The sequence below is a fragment of the Carassius gibelio genome, chromosome A17 (assembly GCF_023724105.1).
Source record: "Carassius gibelio isolate Cgi1373 ecotype wild population from Czech Republic chromosome A17, carGib1.2-hapl.c, whole genome shotgun sequence".
Taxonomy (NCBI): Eukaryota; Metazoa; Chordata; class Actinopteri; order Cypriniformes; family Cyprinidae; genus Carassius; species Carassius gibelio.
Genome location: NC_068387.1, coordinates 5,388,153 through 5,415,443, shown reverse-complemented (window position 1 = coordinate 5,415,443; position 27,291 = coordinate 5,388,153). Strand labels below are relative to the sequence as shown.

The following is a 27,291-nucleotide window of genomic DNA, read 5'->3' as shown; positions in this document are numbered from 1 at the left end:
TGCCATGGAATTGGGTTACTTTAACACTGTTGCCGCGGGTTGCTTTTCATGTTCGTGAGAGTTTTTTTTTTTTAGAAAACCTGGCAACCCTGGCTCGCGAACAGAACGGTGTTATGGTGACCATGTTACTGACCTCGCACATTGCTTCCAAACGCAGTTTTAACTACCACACTCCTATTCACGATCATTCTTGTAGCACTTGAAGGCAGCATTAGTGAAAACAAGCAGAGACAATGGTAGCTTTAGCAAAATTAGCCTTACAGAGAGCCAATAATCTCTTTTGGAAAACAAAATATGATGCATGATGCTTAGTTTGTCTGGAGTCTGGATGTTTGTGCACAAAGCTTTCTCATGTGAAGATTGTGAAATAAGAAAAGGAGCAAACCTTCTCAGTCTTCATGAACTGAATCAGGAAGTAATTCACTGTGAATGTGTGTGATGTGTGTCTGCTGTAGAAAATAATCGCGCTTGAGAGAGAACCAGACCGTTCTACCAGCTGGTTACACACAGTGTATTTCCTTTGAGGACTTGACATACAGTATTGTTCAAAATAATAGCAGTACAATGTGACTAACCAGAATAATCAAGGTTTTTAGTATATTTTTTTATTGCTACGTGGCAAACAAGTTACCAGTAGGTTCAGTAGATTGTCAGAAAACAAACAAGACCCAGCATTCATGATATGCACGCTCTTAAGGCTGTGCAATTGGGCAATTAGTTGAATTAGTTGAAAGGGGTGTGTTCAAAAAAATAGCAGTGTCTACCTTTGACTGTACAAACTCAAAACTATTTTGTACAAACATTTTTTTTTCTGGGATTTAGCAATCCTGTGAATCACTAAACTAATATTTAGTTGTATGACCACAGTTTTTTAAAACTGCTTGACATCTGTGTGGCATGGAGTCAACCAACTTGTGGCACCTCTCAGCTGTTATTCCACTCCATGATTCTTTAACAACATTCCACAATTCATTCACATTTCTTGGTTTTGCTTCAGAAACAGCATTTTTGATATCACCCCACAAGTTCTCAATTGGATTAAGGTCTGGAGATTGGGCTGGCCACTCCATAACATTAATTTTGTTGGTTTGGAACCAAGACTTTGCCCGTTTACTAGTGTGTTTTGGGTCATTGTCTTGTTGAAACAACCATTTCAAGGGCATGTCCTCTTCAGCATAGGGCAACATGACCTCTTCAAGTATTTTAACATATGCAAACTGATCCATGATCCCTGGTATGCGATAAATAGGCCCAACACCATAGTAGGAGAAACATGCCCATATCATGATGCTTGCACCTCCATGCTTCACTGTCTTCACTGTGTACTGTGGCTTGAATTCAGAGTTTGGGGGTCGTCTCACAAACTGCCTGTGGCCCTTGGACCCAAAAAGAACAATTTTACTCTCATCAGTCCACAAAATGTTCCTCCATTTCTCTTTAGGCCAGTTGATGTGTTCTTTGGCAAATTGTAACCTCTTCTGCACATGCCTTTTTTTTAACAGAGGGACTTTGCGGGGGATTCTTGAAAATAGATTAGCTTCACACAGACGTCTTCTAACTGTCACAGTACTTACAGGTAACTCCAGACTGTCTTTGATCATCCTGGAGGCGATCATTGGCTGAGCCTTTGCCATTCTGGTTATTCTTCTATCCATTTTGATGGTTGTCTTCCGTTTTCTTCCACGTCTCTCTGGTTTTGCTCTCCATTTTAAGGCATTGGAGATCATTTTAGCTGAACAGCCTATCATTTTTTGCACCTCTTTATAGGTTTTCCCCTCTCTAATCAACTTTTTAATCAAAGTACGCTGTTCTTCTGAACAATGTCTTGAACGACCCATTTTCCTCAGCTTTCAAATGCATGTTCAACAAGTGTTGGCTTCATCCTTAAATAGGGGCCACCTGATTCACACCTGTTTCTTCACAAAATTGATGACCTCAGTGATTGAACGCCACACTGCTATTTTTTTGAACACACCCCTTTCAACTAATTCAACTAATTGCCCAATTGCACAGCCTTAAGAGCGTGCATATCATGAATGCTGGGTCTCATTTGTTTTCTGAGAATCTACTGAACCTACTGGTAACTTGTTTGCCACGTAGCAATAAAAAAATATACGAAAAACCTTGATTATTCTGGTTAGTCACATTGTACTGCTATTATTTTGAACAATACTGTATTTGGATTGGGTCAGTTCTTCAGAAGATCACTGATCACAGTTCGCACAGACAGATGCTATGGTTTCGACTGTAATGACCCCTTTCGCATCTCAAGTGATTATGTAAATTAGGCTTTTGACTGGAAATCAACTTAAAAAATCAGCTGGTGAGAAGCCTTAAGTCTCTTGGAATAAAAGTGTGTAAATGAGTGTAAAATGCTGAATGTGTGTGGGTGTGTGTGTGACTCAGAGCCACATGAAGGCGTGCTGTCAGCCGCTGCATGAGGACACGTTCGGAGGGAATCTGAAGGTCGGTCTGTCTCAGATAGCTGCGATGGAGATCAGCAAAGGCAACCATAGAGACAACAAAGCGGTTATTCGCTACCTGCCTTGGCTTTACCATCCGCCTTCTGCTATGCAACAAGGGTAAAATCCACCATCATCACGTGTGTGTGTGTCGTCAGAGGCCAGCATCAGCTTGAGATTTTACATTGTTCATGTGTTTCCTCAGACCCAAAGAGTTCATCGAGTGCGTCTCACACATTCGCCAGCTGTCTTGGCTGCTGCTGGGGTCTCTTACCCACAGTGCTTTGCATCAGGGCTCCTCGTGCTGTATGCCTATTCCACTGGACGCCGGGTCTCATATTGCAGACCATCTGATTGTCATCCTGATAGGATTCCCAGAGCAGTCCAAGGTTTGATAATGCAGCAGTTCTGCTTGGAGGAGATTGGGAGACGTGACTCTAATGATGCTGCTCTCTGTGTGTCTGCAGACTTCAGTGCTGCACATGTGTTCGCTGTTCCATGCCTTCATGTTCGCCCAGCTGTGGACCATCTACTGCGAGCAAGCCGCGGCCAACCCGACCAATCAGAACCAGAATGAGTTCTCCTCGTGCGCCATCCTCACGGGCCTGGAGTTCTGGAGCCGAGTGACTCCCAGCATCCTTCAGCTCATGGCCCACAACAAAGTGGTAAACCGTTCATTTATTTAGACTCTGTATGATTCGATTTCTGTCTCAGTGCATCACTTCGCAGCATTTCTTTAGTGGAAGCTGTTTTTGACATTTGAACATATCCGAGGTATTTCTTTAGGCTTTCGTTTTAGCTCTAAACAACTTACAACTGGTTTGATCTGATATAAACTGATTTCAGAGACAAAACTGGTTGTTCTAGACTGAGAAATTAATAAATATTAACAAGCAAAGATGCTCAATCTTTAATGATTTTAACTAAAGGGAAAGCTCTGTGCAAAGCTAGAACGACCTCTGAAAGTAGTCTGATGTACTAATTTATTCACATTTCAGATGGTAGAGATGGTCTGCTTGCACGTCATCAGTCTAATGGAGGCCTTGCAAGAGTGTAACTCAACCATCTTTGTAAAAGTAAGATTGATTTCTTACTACAAATGCTTAAAATAAACTGTAGTGCTTGGCATTTCTACATCACGCAGTCTGATGTGTTTATTATATTTAATGTCCTCATTCATTCTCTTCAGCTTATTCCCATGTGGCTGCCCATGATTCAGTCAAACTTAAATGTAAGTTTTTATCATATACATTACACAATTCACTCTTGCTATCAAAACTCTGGATTTCTTTCTAGAGTAAACTCTCAAAATCTTCCTGTTAGATGATAAATGTTTTTTGTGTGTCAATAGCATCTGTCCGCAGGTCTCCAACTGCGTCTACAGGCCATTCAGAACCGGGTGAACCACCAGTGTCTCCAGAATCCTGGATCCGGATCGTTTCCTCTCACTCTGCGGAAGTGGCTTCAGTGCACTCAGTTTAAAATGGCCCAAGTGGAAATCCAGTCATCTGAGGCAGCGTCCCAGTTTTACCCCATGTGATCTTTGAAGCAGCGAGCTGTGTGTGATGATTAATCATATGAGCTTCAGCAGCAGCAGATGTAGTTGCTCAAGGTTGAGTGTTCTTCCTATTGTCTGTTATTATCAAATGCATTACAGAAATTGTGTATAGAGAAAAATTATAGCCTGTTTCAACCAGGGAAAAGTTTTTTGCATTATCAATAGTATGCATATGTCAAATCAAAATAAACAATTCAAGGGTAAAAAAAAAAAAAAACTGCTTACATTTTTTCATCAGAATCATAAAGCGTTTTAGTGCTCTGTAGTGCTGGACCAAGGGCTACAGTTTAAAGAGGGCCAGCCAAGAGAGCATTACAATAGTCCAGTCTGGAGAGAGCAAGAGCTTGGACAAGAAGTTGGGTGCCTTGCTCTGACAGGAAGGGTCTAATCTTCCTAATGTCAAGTCAAGTCAAATCTTTATTTATATAGTGCTTTAAACAAAATACATTGCGTCAAAGCAGCAGAAACAACATTCATTAGGAAAACAGTGTGTCAATAATGCAAAATGATAGTTAAAGACAGTTCATCATGGAATTCAGTGATGTCATCTCTGTTCAGTTTAAATAGTGTCTGTGCATTTATTTGCAATCAAGTCAATGATATCGCTGTAGATGAAGTGACCCCAACTAAGCAAGCCAGAGGCGACAGCGGCAAGGAACCGAAACTCCATCGGTGACAGAATGGAGAAAAGAACCTTGGGAGAAACCAGGCTCAGTTGGGGGGCCAGTTCTCCTCAGACCAGACGAAACCAGTAGTTCAGTTCCAGGCTGCAGCAAAGTCAGATTGTGCAGAAGAATCATCTGTTTCCTGTGGTCTTGTCCTGGTGCTCCTCTGAGACAAGGTCTTTACAGGGGATCTGTATCTGGGGCTCTAGTTGTCCTGGTCTCCACTGTCTTTCAGGGCAGTAGAGGACCTTTCTAGGTGCTGATCCACCATCTGGTCTGGATACGTACTGGATCCGGGTGACTGCAGTGACCCTCTGATCTGGATACAGACTGGATCTTGTGGCTGCGGTGACCTCGGAACAAGAGAGAAACAGACTAATATTAGCGTAGATGCCATTCTTCTAATGATGTAGCAAGTACATCGGGTGTTATGGGAAGTGTTCCCGGTTCCAGTTTACCTAAGTCACAACCTTTAACGGATTTGGATAGTAAAAGCATATTAGTATGTTATGTGTAAGCCAGATTAAAGAGATGGGTCTTTAATCTAGATTTAAACTGCAAGAGTGTTTCTGTCTCCCGAACAATGTTAGGTAGGTTATTCCAGAGTTTAGGCACCAAATAGGAAAAGGATCTGCTGCCTGCAGTTGATTTTGATATTCTAGGTATTATCAAATTTCCTGAGTTTGGGAACGTAGCGGACGTAGAAGATTATAATATAAAAGGAGCTCACTCAAATACTGAGGTGCTAAACCATTCAGGGCTTTATTAGTAATAATCAATATTTAAAAATCTATACAATGTTTGATAGTGTTCTAGGTTATAACATGCAGAGTTTTAGGTCCTATAATTAACACCTCTGTTTTTTCAGAATTTAACACTAAGAAATTACTCGTCATCCAGTTTTTTACATCAACTATACATTCCATTAGTTTTTCAAATTGGTGTGTTTCACCGGGCCACAAAGAAATATAGAGCTGAGTTTCTTTAGCATAACAGTGAAAGCTAACACCGTGTTTCCTGATGATATCTTCCAAGGGTAACATATAGAGCGTGAAGAGTAGCGGCCCTAGTACTGAGCCTTGAGGTACTCCATGCTGCACTTGTGATCAATATGATCATACCTCTTCATTCACTGGTACTAATTGATGGCGGTCATATAAGTATGATTTAAACCATGCTAATACACTTCCATTAATTCCAACAAAGTGTTCAAGTCTATGCAAAAGAATGTTGTGGTCAATAGTGCCGAACGCAGCACTAAGATCCAATAGAACTAATAGAGAGATACAACCACGATCAGATGATAACAGCAGGTCATTTGTAACTCTAAGGAGAGCAATCTCAGTACTATGATATGGTCTAAATCCTGACTGGAAATTCTCACATATACCATTTTTCTCTAAGAAGGGATATAATTGTGAGGATACCACCTTTTCTAGTATATTGGACAGAAAAGGGAGATTCGAGATTATAATTAACTAGTTCTTTGGGGTCAAGTTGTGTTTTTTTGATGAGAGGCTTAATAACAGCCAGTTTTGGGGACATATCCTAATGACAACGAGGAATTAATAATAGTCAAGAAGAGGATCTATGACTTCTGGAAGCACCTCTTTTAGGAGCTTAGATGGTATATGGTCTAACATGCATATTGTTGGTTTAGATGATTTAACAAGAGAATACAATTCTTCCTCTACTATAGTAGAGAATGAGTGGAACGGTTCCTCAGGGGGTCTATAGCATGATAGTACATGCAGGAAGGCCCGCCAGGAGAGCATTACAATAGTCCAGTCTGGAGAGAACAAGAGCTTGGACAAGAATTTGGGTGGCTTGCTCTGACAGGAAGAGTCTAATCTTCCTAATGTTGTATAAGGCAAATCTTGCATGACCGGATAGTTGTAGCAATATGGTCTGTGAAGCTTAAATGTTGACCCATCACAACTCCTAGGTTTCTGGCTGTCCTGGAAGGAGCTATGGTTGACGAACCCAGCTGTATAGAGAAGTTGTGATGAAACGAATGGGTTAGCGTGAATCACCAGGAGTTCTGTCTTAGTAAGGTTGAGCTGAAGGTGATGGTCATTCATCCAGCTAGAAATGTCACTCAGACAAGCTGAAATGCGAGCAGCTACCGTTGGGTCATCTGGTTGGAATAAGAAGAAGAGTTGGGTGTCATCAGCATAGCAGTGATAAGAAAAGCCATGCTTCTGAATGACAGATCCTAATGACGTCATGTAGATGGAGAAGAGTAGTGGTCCAAGTACTGAAACTTGAGGAACCCCAGTAGCAAGTTGTTGTGACTTGTAAAATTCACCCCTCCAAGACACCCTGAAGGATCTATCCGAGAGGTAGGACTTCAAACAGAGGAGTGCAGTTCCAAAGATGCCCATATTTCTGAGGGTGGACAGGAGAATCTGGTGATTAATGGTGTCAAAAGCAGCAGAGAGGTCCAGAACGATGATTACTGAGGATTTGGAAGCTGCTCTTGCCAGCTTCAGTAACTGAGAGCAGGGCAGTCCCAGTTGAGTAGCCGCTTTTGAAGCACAAATGGGTCACCATACTTTGCCACACATCACTTCACTACTTAGTGATGTCCAGACTGATGCTAAGTTATTGACTGAAAACAGTTTTTTCAGCTTTTTCAGAGTAGTTTCTTTTAGCCATCCTTATCACCTTTGTTAGTCTGTTTCTGGTTCTACAAGATTTTATTCCCATTTCTGTAAGCATCCTCTTTGGCATGACAGAGCTGTTTGACTTTCCCGGTAAACCATTGTTTATCATTACTATAGAATAAGAATGTCCTGGTAGGAATGCAGATATCCTCACAGAAACTGAAGTTACAGTTTCTGTGTGCTTATCCAGATCAGAGGCTGCAACTTCAAAAATACTCCAATCAGTGCAGTCGAAGCAGTCTTGTAAATCCTGATCTGCTTCATTGGTCCATCTACAGTATTTACAGTACAGTCCTTAGTACAGGTTAAGCTGATTTCAGCTTTGGTCTGTAGGTTTGTATAAAATGCTCCAGGAGATTATAAGTGATCAGAGAGCCCCAAAGCTGCCCATGGGACAAAGTGATACGCATTCTTTTTTGTGGTGTAAAAGTGATCCAATATACTGTCTCTGTTGGGACATGTAGCATCTTTGTGTTAAACTGACAAATAATTATTATTTTACTAGCTTAAAGGAATAATCCCCCAATAAATTAAAATATGCTCACTTTCAGATCATTGGGGCCGGAGTGGCACTGGCTGTCACGGCTCGTAATGCAAGGAACGAGGAGAGAGAACCAATTTCGGGTATGGTGTCTATTAAGGGTAATCCAAACGGGTAAACAAGCCAGGCAGGGTCAAAACCAGAATATCCAAAACAAAACATAAACAAGACATGAACGCAAGGCAAGGCAAGGCAAGGCAAGGCAAGGCAAGGCAAGGCAAGGCAAGGCAAGGCAAGGCAAGGCAAGGCAAGGCAAGGCAAGGCAAGGCAAGGCAAGGCAAGGCAAGGCAAGAATGACGGACATGAAATAACTTTAACATTAAACAAGCACTCCGTAACAAAGACTGAAACAAACCAGGTATTTAAAGAAAGGTGCAAACGATGAAAGTGGAAACAGCTGAAAACAATGAACAGTGACGATAAGGGGAAGTGAGGCCTCTAGTGGACACCCAGGGATACACAGACCAGACACTGTGACACTGGCATAGTCAGATTGACAACTGGCCCACCCAATCAAAAAAGGAAATAAGAAAAATCTTGCATACATTACAACAATTGCTCAAATAGATGAACATGCAAACAACTTGCATGTGTGAACAAGTAAACGAAAAAAGAAAAAAGTAGTAATAACTAATAAGATCCTGGTGGTGGAGCATTGATCTTCCAGTTTTGCACTTCTATTCTTTTGTGAACGCAAGAGCTGTCAATACAAGCAAAAAATCTAATAAAAGTATGCTCCCTCTTTAAAACAGTCCCTGATTAGTCTTTAGTCATCGTCCCATACATCATACCTGAGATCCAGTATCTATTGGTTGAACTTCCCAACAATTACAAATGACGTTGGAAAACACAGCATCTTCATCATCACAACACGATCGGAACTTTGATGTTCAAAGCAGCATGTAATGTCACTTTAAAGACTGGAATACACTACACAACTTTTACCCAGATTTACAGTCTGGAGAAGTTCATGTAATATTTTCTAAAAGTCAGAGCCAGTCTGCAGATTTGAGTCTACAGATTTCATAGCAAATAACTTCAGACTTTAATTCAATCCAGACAGAGGAGATCAAACATGTTTGATATTTTCAGCCGATTTTGAACCACACATTGTTTTTATTTGTCTTGCGTCTGCAACAAGGCGCACACTTCTGCATGCACTTGTTGTGTTAGGAATTACTTTAAAGGTGACCTTTTATGCCCCGTTTTACAAGATCTAAAAGAAAAATCTCTGATTTCCCCATAGTGTGTATATGAAATTTTTATCTACCACATTCCTATTTACAATCATTCTGGTAGCACGTGAAGGCATCGTTAGTGACAACTTACAGAGACAATGGTAGCTTTAGCAACATTAGCCTTTCAGAGAGTCAAAAAGCTCTTTTAGAAAACAAAATATGATGCATGATGCTTGCTTTGTCTAGAGTCTGGACGTTTGTGCACAAAGTGTTGGCATTGATCAGTCTTTCGGAAGCAAACTTTGCACAACATAAGCTCTAAACTGACCCTTGTTTGTGAGGCAGTCTAACGTAAAATTTCCTTAGAAAATGAAATTTAACCACCATGTGCTCAGCGGTCCATTGAGATTCCCGAAACACAACACTTGTAATGCCTCTTGACATTGACATTGTATCTCCAGCAGCTACAGCTAGAAAACAGTAATGGTGGACTGCTGCTTTTCACTCTGGGCAGGGCCTACGCTAATAGGGCAGGGATAGTCACAAATGGTCAGGGGCTTTCCCGAGTATGACATCATAATAGGGAGAAATATGAAACCAGAAATTTTTTGGAGACTGTATATGATTTATTGGCATTGTAAAAAAAGTTGGTGGATTTTAACCATTATAGGCTGGTTGTTTTCACACACTGTGGCCACACAACTGTGTTCAAACACCTCATATATGTGATTTTTGCATTCTATGGCACCTTTAAGTGTGGTAGCGTGTGATCCTCAGTCATTTACTGTATGCCCAGTTCTTCCCTTGTGAGTGTTTAAGTCATCAGTAAGTGTATAATGACTAGTGTTTTAAAATCTGAACAGGCGTCTTACACTTACACTTTGTCTTAGACTTTGTAAATAGTCACAGAGGAAAACAATGGCTCGGAGCAGTTAATTTGAAATGTCTGCCCTGTAATGTCCATGTTTGCTCATTCCACTTGTGGATAGACTAACAACAACAGAAAATCCATAACCCAAACATATGATCGTCCATTAAGAAAGAAGAGAAGATGACGAACATGACGAAGGTGAGACTATTTACTAACGTTATTTACACGTACATTTACACTAATGTGCTATTAGGTCTGCACAATTAATTGAAAGGCAGCTTATGATTCTTATGAGTCTTTTCAGTATGTCTAGACGACCAAGTTCTCATGATGTTTGATTAAAAATATTTAAAAAACAGCATTTCATTCAGTGTTAAATATATTTATTAAGTATATTCAATATATATTTAGCATTTAAGCGTAAATGTATGTTATAAAAACATGAAATGTTGTTATGTTATGAAAATGTTGTTGCAGTATTTTCACATTCTAATTCAAATAGAATAATCACAAGTGAAGTCTGATTTATTTAACAAATCTCTATAGAATTGGCTCTTTAAGTGAATTAGTCTAACTTGTGTGTTATATTGGTTTTATTCAGCACTTTGAAATACAAGATTATTTGTTTTTACTCCGTTCCCCTTTAGTCAAAGAGGTCTGAGTTTGTTCTTGTAAAGTGTTTTCCCGAGTGTGCACACTCTCTCAAATGCTGACTAAATATTTTGGCAGCAGAGTGTGGTCTGTCTGATTATTTTACCAGCTTCAACAGTATAGGATATATAAATAACATAGTTTAACAGACAGGGTTTAAACTAAGCCAGGATTATGCTATAGTTCAATTAGGATATTAAAGTATTTTTTCATAAATGTGCCTTAGAAAACACGTGGTGAGCATCTTGAGACAAAACTAAGGCACTGATACATTTTAAGATCAGTCAGTGCAAATTTCTTTCTGCTGACAGCTCAGATTTACATTTGAAGTCTAGGACTAGGCTTAAGCCAGGGGGTAAATGCTTCACTGTATAATGCCTTCTCTGTATTTACAGGAGCTAGAATGAACAAACTGAGACCTGTAGAAGAGAGTTTTGCATCTGTCCCCAGTCCCAAGCCATCAGATGTTGATGACTACAGCTGTACATCTACAAACATTACCTCTGTCAGAACACAGTGGGAAGACCACATCTTCGAGAAGCTTTGTTATATTAAGAGACATTGCAGTGTAACTTATGTCAACCAGTCATTCAAGGCTCCTACTCTGATGAATGACTATGACTCAAATCTGTACACCAGGCTCCCTCTCCACACATTTTATACCCTTGTAGATGTTCTGCGTCCCCATGAAAATCTGGCTTACCAGACTGAAATTTGAACAGCAAATCTTGCTCACACGAATGAAGCTGAACTTGAACCTACTGATAGAAGATCTAGCCATTCGATTCCATGTATCAGTGAGTCAAGTGAGCAGGATAATTTCTGACTTCATGTCTGCAGTCTTGAAGGATCTGATACCATGGGCCCTATAATACACCCACGCAATGCGACGTAAGGTGCAGCCCAAGTGTGTTTGCTGGGTTCAGTCCAGCGCCATTGGCATTTTCCCCTCCAGCTCCACGTCGTTTAATTAGCAAATGCATTTGCACTCATTTGTGCGCCCATGGGTGTGCTGGTCTAAAAAAGAGGCGTGTTCAGGTGCATTGTTATTTTAAGGAGCTGAAAATAGACTGCGCCATAGACCAACTCAAACCTGCTCTAAAGTCTGGCACAATGTTTTTTTCTTTCTTATTTAAAGAGTGTGTTATTATAGGCGGGTCCACAACGTGCGTACACACTGCTTATTAAACACAGGGATGCACAGCAGCACATAAACATGACAAATATAAAAAATTAAAGGATTGCAATGCATACAAATTTTTTTCTAGGCTAATTATATATATATAATTATTTATTATATAAATAACTTGCCTTGCACACGAACAGCTCTGTTTCATCTCGGAGACACGTTCTGTCTTTGCGCTTGCCAAATTCTGCCGTGTAAATAGCAAATCCATCATGGCACGAGCACATCTGGCTCTTAAAGGGAATGGAAGATGAGACTCTGATTGGTTTATCGTTACACCTTTAGCTGAACTAGCAGTGATCCTCCAGTGATGAAGTCTCATGTGGCTGCTGGACTTCTAAGCTGTCGGTGTCATCTGCTTGCACTGATACATTGGCATTGTAGCATTTTTCCAAAAGACTGTTTTTTAATTCAAAAAGTGGTTTAGTGTCTGAAGAACTGACTCTCTCCCTGAAGTCTTGATGTGTGTCATAGCTTGGTGTAGATGGTCTAAATGTCATCTAATTCTTTTCTGTTCAAGGTTTCTTCTGGTTCCTTCACTCCATCTACTCTGCTCATCAGTGCTTGATAGCCCTGTCATAACCCATAACATATTGTCTGTTTATTAGTGATTAAAGCATTTATTCTACATGACCATCTACTTCTCTAATCCTGCCTAATACATAAACTTAACAACTACCTTACTTACAATTAATAAACATCATATTAGGAGCTTATTGAGACAAAAATTCATAGTTAATGGTTTGTTAATAGCAAGATTTTGACCAAGATTGCATATGCATAACATAAGACTGGCCCCCATGATAAAGGTCTATAAAGTGGGCAGTCTGGTGCTTCTGACTCACAGTCTGTAAGCACATTTTTTATATTGAGAGAATTTGCCACTGATGATTCAAACGTGAGTAACGCTTTTTTTTTTGTTTCTCTGATCACAAATGCAGACATGGTTTTATGTTTACGCAGCATGATACCATTATAATCATTATAGTCATTATAATCTAGAATTATATTATGAATATATTAAGAGTTTTAATGTTTTTGTCCTGTCGCTCCAGGACACACACATCACAGTATGGTGAGGGGCCTAACATTTCCTGTTACGGCTTGTGCCTTGTGAGTTTCTTATCTACAATGTCCTGATTTTCTTTCTTTTTCTGCGTCTTGAGTTTGATTGCTAGGTGTGCCCCGTGCACCTGTGCGTCGTTGTACACCTGCGACTCCTCGTACTCGTTGGTGAACGACGCTATTAAGGACGCTGAAGCAGAGCATGACGGTGTGAGAGAGGAGAGAGGAGACTCACCTGCCAACAGCTTGCTTTTCTTTTCTTGTTTTTCTTAATTGGAATTTATGGTTGTTTTTTTTGTTGTTTTCATATCTTGAAGTGTCTTGTTGTTAGTTTCTGTTTATCATAGTTTGGTAATCTTTTGTAGAAGTATTTTGGTGTTTATTCCGTTATGATACGTGTTTTCTTAGTTTTGTTTATTTAAATAAATGTTCTAGCCTTTCATTTAGGTCTCACGTATCCTTCTTTATGTTATGCAACCCTTTTCTCGATGAGTTCTAAAGAGGGGTTCGTAACCACACCAAACACACAAAATAATGTTCGTTTTAGCAACATGATATGACCCCTTTATAGCTTCCTCCAGTGAGAAAGTGTTCTGGTCTGAATCAGGAGAGAAATCTGCACAGATCCAGCAGTGTTTAAACAGATCTAAACTAATATGTCTAGATTTTGATGTGAGAGACAACAGCAGATGCACTTTTTTACTGCAGGAAGCGTCATTATGGACTTGTATTTGGCCAGAAGCAATGGTTTTAAGTTTAAACCCCTTACTGTAAAGAGCAAAGGATATAATACACAAACACGTTTAGCCATGGGTTTGATTAAAGTTTGTATTTTCAAAGGCAAACACATCTGCGCCTGGCAAAAGCCCTCATTCTCTGTCAAATCCGAGCTCTGAGCTCATCAAAGAGAGACTGTCCTGCTGTGCGTGTGTGCGTGTGTGTGTGTGTGTGTGTGTGTGTGTGTGATCCACTCCCACTGCTCAGAAGCAGCATCTGGTAGAGACCTGCTGCCATATTCGTTTGAACTTGGAGCCCTTTCAAATATCTAACTCATTAAATGTTGCTTATACAGTGGAGATAAAAATCAGAGAACAATCTATATATACTTGATTTTATCTGAAATATTATTCATCTTCATCTCTCAAAATTGGAAGGAATATTAGCTGTGGGTAAACCACTGTTATACTGTTTGACAAAATAACCAAGACATTTAGACAGAAACCTATCAGAATTAGAGAACAGTAACCACTGTAGCAAAGAAGAAGATTACAACAGATTGTGGAGAGTTCGAGCTGTCAGGAATGAGTAAGAAGTGTAGAAGCGGCTGCTCTGAGTGACTTCAGCACATCTGCAGGACTTCACTAGTTTCTTCATCTTGATCTGCTCTTCTTCCACAGTTCGGTGACTGCAGTGGGTCGCAGGGAAGGAACATGTTTCTGATGGAGGTTGTGATGAATATTTGCATTCACCTGCATGTATCTGTATAAGAGACCCAAACATCCCCAAACCATCACACTTCCTCCTCCAGCTTTCACTGACTTCTTTACGCACTTGAGCTTCAGTCTTTCCTCAGTTTGACACTGATATAAATATATATAAATAAGTGATTGTCTTCAGAAAATTGTTGAAGTTATACTGGTTGAAAGTCTCCTCACATCCCAAAAGCAATCAAGTTAAGTGGTCTAAATATATTTATCTGTATTTATATATTCTGTGGAAGGTGTAGGACCAAAAAATCTATGTCCAATCAAAACGCTTGGTCTGAGTGTGTTAAATGGCTTTGCTCCCTGCCTGTCAGCGTGTGTATCTGCACAGACAGAATACATCATTAGTGCGTTCACACACGCTGTGCAGACAGAGCTAGAATGGCAGACAGACATCAACAACACGGTCTTCTTTCCTGGTATTGTAGTGCTTGTAAGTTTTCTCGCTGGTTAATGGCACGTGATGTAGCCCAGCAGTTCCCAATTCCTGTGCTTGCACACATATTTGACATGTCTCGCTTAGTTAACACACCGATTCAGACGACCATCTCGAGCTACGTGAATGAACTGTGTTCTGATCTATATGATCCCTACACTGTGTTCACTGCTCCCTACTCCCTAAACAGGGGTTAACTGCTCCAGTAAAGCATCAGTGCGCTTCCCTCATTTGCGTCACTTGCAGCGCTTGTATAGTCTCCTCTGACTAGAGTGTCCAGTAAACTGTTTGAATGCTCAGAAGTTGACAAAAGGTTCATTGATGTCTAGGAGTTTGTCCCTAATCAAGCTGATCGCAAAAAAAAAGTTACTTGAAACGGGACAAAGAAACTAAATTTTCATCTTGTTTCAAGGTTAAGATCTCCCACAAATAGCACTGATGCCACACTACGGACCCTACACTGGTCTCCAGCCCCCGACTGCACCTCGAGATCCTGTCCATGAATACCACAAACCGAATCAGCTTTAAAAGAGTGCAACACACACTGGGAAAAAGCGTGACTTACTACAGAGAATGTAGATACATCTCTACCCCTGGATGTATAGGGATCGGATGGCACACAAAAGCAGCCCCACAAGACCCCCTGAGGAACATGGTCATAAGTCCACAAAACACGTGTAGACTGGACAGGCAAACTCCCATGCCGCCTCCAAGATCCTTGCTAGAGTAAAAAGATTGGTCCGCTGTTCCACGGCTGGAACAGAATCTGCATGTTCCTCCTCGAGTTGAGGTTCAAGATTGAGAGGATTCTCCTTTCCTCCCAGCCATCAGCCAATGTCCCTGAATCCCACGCAGTACTAAACAGGTGTCAGCTGAGACAGGCTGCCCAAATCCAGGGCCTTCAATACCTCAGAGCAAATCTCATCCATTACTAGCACCTCGCCACTTCAAATCATTTGACAAGGAAATGGGCGAAGACTCCCCAGAATCCTCCAAATCTGCCTCTTCTTGTGAGGGAACATCAGAGTTCAGAAGATCCTCAAAATGTCCCCTCTGCCTCCTGGCTATATCACCAGTCGAGGTCTTACAGGAGTCTTCTCCCACACAGTCCATCTCAGGGTCTGACCAAAAGTCCTTCCATGCTTCTGCTGCGGCTGCAGTGCTTCTGGATTGCTGAAATCTGCCAACAAAATTTAGGACCCATGGGTCTCCCCTTTATTCAAAATCCACACCAAATTAAAAAAAAAAAAACAAAAAAAAAACAATATATATATAGCAAATCTCTCTCTCTCTCTCTCTCTCTCTCTATATATATATATATATATATTTATTATTATTATTATTATTATATATTATTAAATGGACATTAAATAAACAAAATATTTACACATTGTATATTTTTTATATTTAAAAGTGAATTTACAATTAAAGGCTTTTTTAAACACAATTTTCACAACATTGGAAACCAAAACCATTAAATGTAATTCCACATGCAACTGTGTCTCCTGTGCTTCGCTGTCTGAAGGTCATCTGAAAGGTCATCATATTGTCATGGCAACAAGCTGATTTGCTCAAAGACATTCTAGAATAGAAGTACTGACAAATGAAATGACTGTCAAAGCAAGAGTGTTGTGTTATTAAGAAGCACAGGGCACGAGCTACACACACAGCTGACTGATGTTTTAGTAAACTGAGGGGACACTGCAGATATCTGGGTACTCTAGCTGTACATCATGTGACTGGACTGATTTCAAAATCATGTTAAAAGCCACATGTGTGACTCTGAAACATACAACATGACTACTGGTCAGAACTGTGCCACATCTTACTGTTTCTCAGTATCCTGTGCATATTAAAAGAGTTTGAAAATGCATCTCCCTAACCTCTATTTAAACAAGTCTCCATACCTGTCCAGGCTAGTGGATTTAGTAAATGCAGCTTTGCACATCTACAACAAAGTTTATCAGATATGGTATTCAATAATGTTAATGCAACAAGATGTCAATGTATATTGATACAATGTCAATAATGTTAATGTATGTTAACATGTTAATGTATGACAACATATGAGTTTCTACTATATAAAAAACATCCTCAAGCAAATAACAGTCTTAAAGGCTGGTTTCCGTTCTCAGTATTTACATTCATGCAAAATTTATATAACACAAAATGTATTTTGACTGCCTGCTGAGAATATATTCAGAACTCTTCACAGTGCAAAAGAAAATCTCATATTTCTTAGGGCACTTTTTTTTTTTTTTGAGAAAAGCAGGTTCCACATACACAAGAACAACAAATCCAAATCCACTAACATCTCCACTTCACACTGTCTGGCACACCAGCAAGGTCAACAACATCAGTAATTATCTTAATTATGACCTTCTTGGATTAAGGTTCATAATAAATCCTCCCACAAATTCATCAAACTTGTCTGCTGCTTAACCCGAACCTAACATGTAATCACAACACAGCCGAGTGCATTTACTAGGTACATTAGTGGCTCCTTTAGTGTTCTAACCTTGAGGAGATTGACTGGAGTGTCATGCACTGAAAACATCTGACCTGTGAGCATCATGAGCATCAAATCATGCACTGGCATTACACACCCCTAGTTTCAGAAATTACATTTCAGAAATTTCCAGTCCAAGTTGCATAAATCCTTGTGTAAAATGTGTTTAAAAATACATGACTTTTTAACATAAAATGAAGGACTATCTGAAATCTATTTGTCAGACATCTGTCATTAGCTGGGTTTTTGTGATTTATAGCATGCAAATGTCACAGATGCAGATCAACACAGCAGCTCTGTCCCTTCTAATTGCATCCGGAGGGGCTCTGGATCGCTTTGCATTATTCCGACTTCACTGACTTCATGATTAGCTGGAAATATTTCCTTTGGGTTTCACACGCTCCTCGTGCCCACCGCAGCAGTGTTGGTCTTTTTGAAAGAGCTCATTGCATCTTCTCCACAGTTTGTACCATTCACCTCCATCTTCTTCGGTTTCCTGCACATGACAATAAAAACAGGGAAACATTGTCAGGATTTGCCACAACTGACTTGAGACAATACAGTCATGCTATAAAGATAAGTTATAAGAGAAAACAGTCACTTTGTCAATGTTTTTCGAGCTGAACATTCTCTCCCTCTCACAAATGACTTCTTGGCCGCTGGCTGTAATCTGAGTTATCTTCAGCTGTTAAAGTAATACAGTGTTATTCTGCATGGCCTATTCATTGCGTCTCTGGTCATTATATTTGTCCAGTGAGCCTGCGCTCCCTACAGCGTGTGTAATGCTGGACTGGACTGAATACAGTGGCAGAGACTTTGTTGTGAACACGACTGTACAGATGCTCCCTGAAGGTGCATTAGAAGCCATCAGAAGAGAGTCCTGCACAAAGACACATCAAAAGCAGCGCCAGCAGATTACATGACCATCAAGAAAAACGTTACATAAACGCTAGTGTGGAATTCATTGGATAAAATATACTTTCCTTGAGCTATTGCTAATTAAAACATCATCTGTGGGTTAGAACAGCAGGGATCCACTTTAAGTGAGAAATTTGCAGTAAAGCATGACATACCAAAGTTCATCTCAAACCATTTAAACAGCGCTGGCTCCTTCTTTTATATACTGCAGCTCAAAGGGGATAGTTCACGCAAAAATGAAAACTGGCTGCTCATTTATTCACTCAGACCATCCAAGACATACATGGCTTTTTTTTCCTCAGTAGAACAGTTCTTTTAGACAATTTGTTTCATTGAACTGTTTCAAATAATGATCACCAGTTTTTTTTACGTACGTATCCAGACCAGATGGTGGATCAGCACCTAGAAAGGTCCTCTACTGCCATGAAAGACAGCGGAGACCAGGACAACTAGAGCCCAGATACAGATCCCCTGTAAAGACCTTGTCTCAGAGGAGCACCAGGACAAGACCACAGGAAACAGATGATTCTTCTGCACAATCTGACTTTGCTGCAGTCTGGAATTGAACTACTGGTTTCGTCTGGTCAGAGGAGAACTGGCCCCCCAACTGAGCCTGGTTTCTCCCAAGGTTTTTTCTCCATTCTGTCACCGATGGAGTTTCGGTTTCTTGCCGCTGTCGCCTCTGGCTTGCTTAGTTTGGGTCACTTTATTACTGGCAACATTGTTGACTTGCTATTTGATGCTACTGAACTGAGCTGGATGATGACGTCACTGAATCGACTTTTGCATTACTGACAAAATATTTTCCTGTATAATATGATAAAGCTCCTTTGACAAAAAAATTTGTCTGACTACATTTCAGACTGCAAAGCAACAGAATGTGATTATTTCTAAAGGTTGTGATTCTTTTCTAGACCCACTATAAAGAAAGGTGACTTGATTTGACAGAAACCATGAGAAACCATAAAGATGTTAATTCCTCCGCTTCGTTCAAGCTCTCGGTTCACACATGCGCACATCAGCGGTTCATCAGTCTTCAGTCCGAGTTGAACTGTTTCCTCTGTTCAGTGACTGTTGAAGGAACCGGAGCACTGAATCAGTTCATTCATCACAGGATCAGATATACAGCGATATTTCAGCTCATTTTCCTTCGGAGTGACTGTCAGGCGTCTGAAAGTGAGGTCTGATTGTGTAACTTGTAGATCTGTGCTGCTCAAGACACAAACTGATTCAGATGATCCATACTGATTTTTGTGAACAGTTAAACTATTTCACTAAAAAGAACTGGTTCAAAACAATGATTTGTTCACTCTGGAGGCTCTGGATTACAAATAATAATTATGTTGTAATTAATGTTCAATTTCTTGCACAGACCGATTGTTTGTTGATTGTTTTATTAAAGAAAAAAGTCACCTAACCTTTTTGATGACCTGAGAGTGATTAAATGAACTATTCCTTTAAATGAGATATAAATGAAATATATGTGCTTTTCAAATTTCAAAAAACACACCACAGTGATGTTTACAGTCTCTGCACTGGCTACCTATTAAGTTCTGTATCAGTTAAAAATTATCATTACTTACCTATAAGGCCCTAAATGGTTTAGCTCCTGCGTACCTAACTAGCCTTCTACCACGCTACAACCCATCACGCACCCTAAGGTCAAAAAACGCTGGACTTTTGGTAGTTCCTAGGATAGCAAAAGTCCACTAAAGGAGGTAGAGCTTTCTCACATTTGGCTCCCAAACTCTGGAATAGCCTGTTTAAACCCTCTGTTTAAATCTAGATTAAAAACACATCTCTTTCGCCAAGCATTCGAATAATGCATCTCTTAAATTGTGACTGTAGTTGCATCTGATCAAATGCACATTCTTATTCTTTAGCTTGGGTTAAACTAATTAATTTTACTTTGTTGGAACAGCAGCTATGCTAATGACGTCTCTATTTGTTTCTCTGTTTCTGCTGGATCTTCATCCCGTGGTAACTAGGATTTACACAAGCTCCAGTCTGGATCCAGAACACCTGAAAAGAGATGATGCTGACCCTCAGAGGAACCTCAGATGATGCTAAACCTGAATCAACAAACAGAACTAACAAATATTGCTACAAGTGTGACTGCATCATATAATAGCTGCTGTTAATAATGTTCACAGTCTGGTTAATTAAGTCTTTAATCGATTACTGTCATTTGCACATAAACTTAGATTCACCACTTATAAGCTACTACTTAATATAGTAGAAACTTAATTTTCTGTAAAGTTGCTTTACAATAATTTGTATCATAAAAATTATTATACAAATAAACTTGAATTGAATTGAAAGTTATACACTTTGCCTTAAACATTTATGTCAGTTATAACTTAAAATCTTAAGAATAGAAGCTCCTAAACAAAGTTTGTTTCAACTCCCCATGATGAGGAGGCACACAGCATATGCTTGTGTCCCAGTGGGTTAGGGCAGATGGCTCGTGAGATGATTTCACCGCTGGGATTATTGATCAGCTGAAGCACTTTAATTCTTCACTCAGGTTTAGTGTGCGGGGAGCAGAAACGCTGCGATCACAGAGCACCAAAAATCACCTGAATGAAGTCTATCTCCTGCCAGCAACGAAAGAAAGATCAACACCTGCATGAATGACTCAGGAAAAGTCATTTCCTAACAGAATGCTTAAAACATGTCATCCTAAGTCACGTTAAAGATTATCCTTGACCTTTCCTTAAAAAAAAGTTTGGTATTTTTAGGGATAACAAAAGAATCTAACAGTTTGTACAGCTTGATGATCAGACCTGTGTGGCTTCACACTGGTTTAACATTGCTCCTGAATCAGTCACATTACACTGGTCCCCCGAGCACCATTGGACAACCCACAGTTTTGGTAGCACCCAGGTTCCTCAATAATAGATGTCAGCCGTTGACATGTGGCAGGTGGTGACACAGCACTTCACAGAGTTAATTCATTTTTAATATCAAAGCTGTTCGAGTGCAGTGCCCACCCGTGTTTGAAGTCTGCTGGAGGGCTCATGTGTAATTATACTTGAAATCAAGTCAGATTCTACTTAAAACTTTTTTTAATGTATTGATTTTATTTGCAGCATCATTTATGTTCATGTAGGTCAAAGCGTTTCAGTCCTTTTTAATTAAGTCTCAAAGATCTATTGGGTCAAGTCCCCGGCTTAACTTTTCAATTATGTATTTTCTTTTCTGGTGAAAGAAATACATAAACGAAGAGAGTGTGAGGGATCTCAAATGTTTCAAAGTTTGATGTATTGTATTAGTGATTGCATTAAATACGCATATTAGCATTGGATACTACTCAGGGCCGGCCCAAACTATCACACCCATTATCAGTTTATTACTGGCATGTTTTTACCCTTCTATGATTTTTATTTGTAACATTAGCAAACCCACAAGAGCAGTGGTCCATCATTACTGTGCTCTTGTTGTAGCTGCTGGAGGTACAATGTCAGTGCCAAAGAGCCATTAAACGTGTGGTGTGTTGGGAAGCACCATCGAACATAGGAGCCTCCATAGACCACTGAGAACATGGTGGGTACAGTTCATTTTCAAAGGAAATGTCCCGGAACAAAAAACTTCTTCGTGCATGAAAGTCAGGTAGTTAAAAACTGCATTTGTAAGCAATGTGTGAGGTCAGCGACATGAAAAGCAACCCACGGCAACAGTGTTAAAGTAGCCTAATTCCACAGAGAAACCACAGACTTGGCACCACTGAAGGGAGGCGAGAGCACCAGCGTAGGGGACATACACATCAACAGAGCATTTTGGTTTATACCCAAAAATGGGCAATTTCAAGAAGCTAGAAAAAAATATCTGTTGGGTAGTTTGAGAAAAAACTTTGCATACACACTCTGGGGACATCAGAGATCAATTGAAAATATTGCATCATTGCATTCTATGGCACCTTTAAGGTGAAATTCCTTAGCTAGTGACCCAAAATAAAAGTCATATGACAGTCATATTCACAAGTGATGCGTGACCAAATCTCATGACATAATATGGTGCCACATGTGATCAGACCTACAGCAGCCTTTCATTTATGTCTCAGCGTGGCAAAACAACACTTGTACTAACAGCACTGAAGCCACAACCTTCATCCACCCCTGCAGAACTGCACTAACTCTGTGACAGCGTTACATACCTCTTCATGGCCTTGTAGCAGATAATGACTGCTAGCAAAAGAAAGACAGCCAAAGCACTTCCTGTCATCCCAAGCACAATGATCTCCATCCACCAGGGCCTCGACAGAGGAGCAGAAGCCTCCGGAGCTGAAAGAGTGAACACACATCCATTCATCATCATTCATCATGATTAAACACCTTCATAAACATCAGCATTGTGTGAAGTAAAGTAAAGTATTTATTTTGCACAGCATACCTAATGTATATATAATGATTTCTAATTCAGAACTGATAAAAAAAAATTGATATAAAAAAATATTGATATAAAAAATTTTTTATCACAAAATCTATAAAATACTGATTTGACAAATCAGTGCTACAATGTTTTAACAAAACGCTATAGAGTTGTAATGCAGGTGAACTCTCGTTCACTGCTGTCTCATGATTCAGAAGCACAGGAGTGCCCTTTCACTGTTAGATTCGAACCGTATGAATGCTTTTACTTTAAATTCATGAGTGTGCACCTATTGTCACACACATATACATTTAGGGGATTCTGGCCCTATCCACACGGAGACGTGTTTTGCTCTATACGTTTTGTGTCGGTTTTGTGGTTTCGTGTGGATGCAGATATTTCTTGGCTTCATGTGGACGTAGCTTCTGTCACATGCTAGTCTGTTTCATGTACTGTATGTAATATGAATAGCTTCTCAACATCTTATCTCAATGATTTATCTCCATCTGGCCTTTGGAGAAGAGTCCAGTCAGAGTGGTGTGTAGTGATGGCTTACCCGCAGCGGTCAGTCCTCGCAGCAGAGGTGGAGGAGGTGGAGGAGGAGGAGGAGGTACAGGAGGGTATGTGCTGCAGGGGCACAGCAGCTGGCAGCCCTCTGCTCCTCTGTTTATACCGTGCTGAGAGCAAGACCTCTGGAGCTCTGCCTGGAAGAGAGAGAAAGAGAAGCTACTCATGCCGATCATCTGAAGCGACACACACAGTCTATTACAGGCTCTGTGTTCCTGCAGGGTCGGTGGCTGATTGACACACCAGCCCAGAGCCTTAACCAACCACCACAACAATAGATCATCCACACACTAATATGTCACAAAACAAGCCACGGTGTTCAGTTTCATGATAATGCTGCCTGTCCAGCCAAGGTTTGATCATAAGGTAATCTATATTGCTGTATCGGTAACCTGAGAGTTTGCAAAAAGACAGATATTTTATCCTGTTTTTAAATATCATGTCTGTGTACAAGCGAAGCCTTGAGCCATTAAATTTAACACTCCACTACACCTCGCTCCTGGACTCTGGGCTTTGTTATGATCATCTTTGCGGGCTTTGTGTTTACATCAGTAATGCATGGTGCCGCGATGCTCTTGAGATCAGCAAACACTGCTCACTCCTGCTGAAGTTTATGATTATTAAGTGGCGCCCGTTCTTTCTGCCGAGGGAATATATTGCCATACTGCTCGTTTCTGTTTTCATTCTCTGAACAACAGCAACAGGAACGACGCACTTGATGAACTGTACCAGCACATCTGTGAGCAGCAGACAGCCCATCCTGATGCTATTCTCATCATAGCTGGGTATTTCAACCATGCAGACTTAAAGAGTGTGTTTCCAAAAACACACCAACACATTAACTTTCCAACATGAGGTAATAACATCTTAGACTTTGTTTACACCACACAGAGCGGAGCCTACAAAGCCCTACAAAGTCAAGACTGGGACATGTTTAAGCAGGCTGCCACATACAATAACACCACTGACCTCCAGGGGTACTCAGAGACTGTCACTGCTTACATCAACAAGTGTATTGATGATGTAACAGTCACAAAAGCCATCACTGTCTGGGCCAACCAGAAGCCATGGATGACAGGGGAGGTCTACAGACTTCTGAAAACACAGAACGCTGCCTTCAGGGCTGGAGATGAGGTGGGCCTGAGAACAGCCAGAGCCAACCTGTCCCACGGCATCAGAGATGCTAAGAGACAGCACTCCAGGAGGATAGCCCATTAATTCAGTGACAGCAGAGACACTAGGAAGCTGTGGCAGGGGATACAGACCATTACGGACTACAAGCCCCCACCACGGACCTGTGACAGCAGCATCTCTCTGCTAAATGAGCTGAACACCTTCTTCGCTCACTTTGAGCAACAGAACAGCACCACTGCACAGAAGACTCCACCTCCTCCCGGCGACCAGGTGATGACGCTGACCCCAGACAGCGTGAGGAGATCCTTCAGCAGGATCAATGCCTGCAAAGCTCCGGGTCCTGACAACATCCCTTGGCGTGTACTGAGAGACTGTGCAGCAGAACTCACTGATGTCTTCACAGACATTTTCATCATCTTACTTAGTCTAGTTCCTGGGTGTGCACATCACAGAGGACCTCTCCTGGACTGAAAATAAAGCAGCACTGGCCAAGAAATCACAACAGCGTCTCTACGTCCTCCGCAAACTGAGGAGAGCCAGAGCCCTGGCCCCCATCCTTCTACAGAGGCACCATCGAGAGCATTCTGTCGAGCTGCATCACGGTGTGGTATGGCGCCTGAAACGCGTCCTGTTGAAAGACTCTGCACACGCATAGTGAGAGCAGCTGAGAAGATCATTGGTGTCTCTCTCCCCTCCCTCCAGGACATTTATGGAACCCGTCTCACCCACAAAGCCCTATGCACCTCAGGTGATCCCATCCTCACACAACTTCTTCACCCTGCTGCCATCAGGGAGGAGACTGCGGAGTCTCCAGGCCAGGACCAGCAGACTGAAGGACAGCTTCATCCACCAGGCTGTCAGGAAGCTGAACTCACTCCTGAACTTGAACCCATCCCCCGTCCCCCGTCCCCCCACCCCCCGTCCCCCGTCCCTTTACTGCCCCAAGCACCACTGAACTATGACCCCAGAAATAGTCATTAAAGTAGTCAAGAGTGGGTATTTGGATTGTTTCCATAGTCAACCCTATTAGTTGCCATGGCAATTCATTAGCTCCACCCCTTATTTCTTTATAGCCCTGTGTTTCTGTGCTTGGTTGTACCTCATGCATGTTTGTGGTCATTCTATTAAACAATGCTGCACTTCACCTCTAGTCTTATTCTAACTGTATTTACTGAATAAATAAAAAAATATAAATGAAAGAGGCACATACATTTATAAAAAGGTTAGAAAATTGCATTTATAAATGTAAATATATAGGTAAATAAAAGTTTAGAAGAAATATCACCCTTAAGAAAGAGATTCTGGAAGAGTTTCTGTAGCTTCTTCTAGGTTAGGGATCATTTTGGGGTTTTCTCCTGCTAAGAGTCCGCCTGTCTGGTCTGGTGTTACAGAAAGGCCATGCTAGCAGAGACCAGCACAGAGGATCCGGACTCAGACGGGCAGAAGTGGATCGCCCACCTCCTTCAGCGCTGTAGTGGGAGGCTCTGAGACTCAGGGAGAATACATTACCACTGATCCTCAGCTCTTCCTATGGGCTGTGTGGGTGAACATGTACAGTATGGAAATAAGGCAGAAACACATCTACAGTAAACAGCTGCAGCTTTAAAACCAGCTTTTGAGCTCAATAATACCAATGACTTCAGAAATTCGTTCATGTAGGTATTTGTTTCAAATCCTTATGGAGAACATGAAGAGGTGGTGAGTGGTGCTAGCTATGAATAATCTGCAGAGATTGGCTCTAATGACTTCACACAGCTCCAGTCTCTTTCAGTGTTTCTTCAAAATTGGACATTTTAACTTCAGTCACTCAAGCTGTTCTGTAGGTGTCTGATGTTTGCTTCAGTATTTCCTTCGGTGGCTCATCTATAACAGTTTGGTGTGGCTCAGCTACACATCTAAGACTGTACATCTCTTAATCATTTCTCAATACTTCACGTCTGCAAATAGTACATTCTGTCTATTGTGATTTTTTCCTCTATATTTTTATTACTATATAGTCTGTTTGTCTGTCTATCCTCTACATGTTATATTTAATCATATAACATTAAATTAAATGGTTTTTTTTCTGCCCTGGAAGCTTCAAGGCTACTTCAGAACCTGCTTCACTGCTGATAACAGACAGCTAAAAGTGTTGTTTCATATGATAGCTCTAAGAACATAGATAAATATCCACCTCTTTCTGCATTTACTGAAACTGTGCGGGAGTCACCTGTCCAATCAAACTTGAGTCGATTTCTGATTTGTTTTTTTGTTTCGTTTTTTTACAAATCCGTTTTATCCGATTAGTTTAAAAGTGTGATTCACTCGCAATCTGGTGTAGCTAATTCTGATGCTGCACAGTTCCTAATGGGTTAATAACAGTAATAATCCTCTCGTAGTAAAAGGTTACCTGACACAAGAGAAGACAGGACGAGATCAAGCAGTGAGCAAACACAGAAGAGCAGAGGTCCAGCATCCCTGCTTCACTCCTGAGGTCACGCCCGAGGTGATGTGAGGGACCCAGAGCAACACAAGCACAGGAGCACTTCTACTGAAGAGATGCCTCCATCTCAGCTGCAGACGCTTTATTACTCTGATAAAGTCACAGAGTGAAAATAAGTTCTTCTGAACGTGGCGTGACTCCAGCTCAGGACTAGGAACTCCTCATCACTGTCGAATGGCTGGTCCGTGGTCAGTGTCAGACTGTGTAACTCCACAGACGATCCTAAGAGCAGCTCACACAGAAACACATCGTGAGGAGCAGCAGCGTGTCGCTCAGATCCAGTGTGGGTGAAGCAGAGCCACACACTCCTCAGATCTCCGCTGCTGTTCAGAGCACACACACACACACACACACACACACACACACAAACTGTGATGGAGTCTCCTCCCTCCCTCTCTCGCTCTCTCTCTCTTCTCTAGTGCTCCAGTCAACCATAACATTTGCAAACCAGTAGCTACATGCATTTCTCAAAGCACCACCCAATGGATAACCTATAAAAGCCTGAACTTTCTCACGTTCATTAGTTCATCATCTCTCAGAAGTATTT

The 27,291-nt window shown here is 41.0% G+C and overlaps 2 protein-coding genes across 12 annotated transcripts in view; one reads left to right on the top strand and one right to left on the bottom strand.

Moving 5' to 3' along the window:
* The window catches only part of LOC127933235 (protein unc-79 homolog), a 40,292-nt gene extending 36,065 nt beyond the window's left edge, over positions 1-4,227 (top strand). Inside the window, exons 46-51 of the mRNA XM_052530054.1 lie at positions 2,407-2,582; positions 2,668-2,851; positions 2,930-3,127; positions 3,461-3,538; positions 3,652-3,693; positions 3,814-4,227. Of these exons, the coding sequence (XP_052386014.1) occupies positions 2,407-2,582; positions 2,668-2,851; positions 2,930-3,127; positions 3,461-3,538; positions 3,652-3,693; positions 3,814-4,002 (867 nt within the window). The 3' untranslated portion in view covers positions 4,003-4,227. The remainder of the gene's footprint in view (positions 1-2,406; positions 2,583-2,667; positions 2,852-2,929; positions 3,128-3,460; positions 3,539-3,651; positions 3,694-3,813) is intronic.
* An 11,990-nt stretch (positions 4,228-16,217) lies between these two features.
* Positions 16,218-27,291, bottom strand: part of LOC127933244 (proline-rich membrane anchor 1-like) — a 222,009-nt gene continuing 210,935 nt past the window's right edge. For 10 of the 11 annotated variants that reach the window (XM_052530067.1, XM_052530068.1, XM_052530078.1 and 7 more), the window contains exons 2-4: positions 23,118-23,265; positions 22,347-22,473; positions 16,218-17,768 (exon numbers count right to left, since the gene is read on the bottom strand). In XM_052530067.1, the coding sequence (XP_052386027.1) occupies positions 17,666-17,768; positions 22,347-22,473; positions 23,118-23,265 (378 nt within the window). In that variant the 3' untranslated portion in view covers positions 16,218-17,665. Of the gene's footprint in view, positions 17,769-22,346; positions 22,474-23,117; positions 23,266-26,651 lie in introns of all 11 variants that reach the window. The other variant, XM_052530076.1, reaches the window with a different exon arrangement.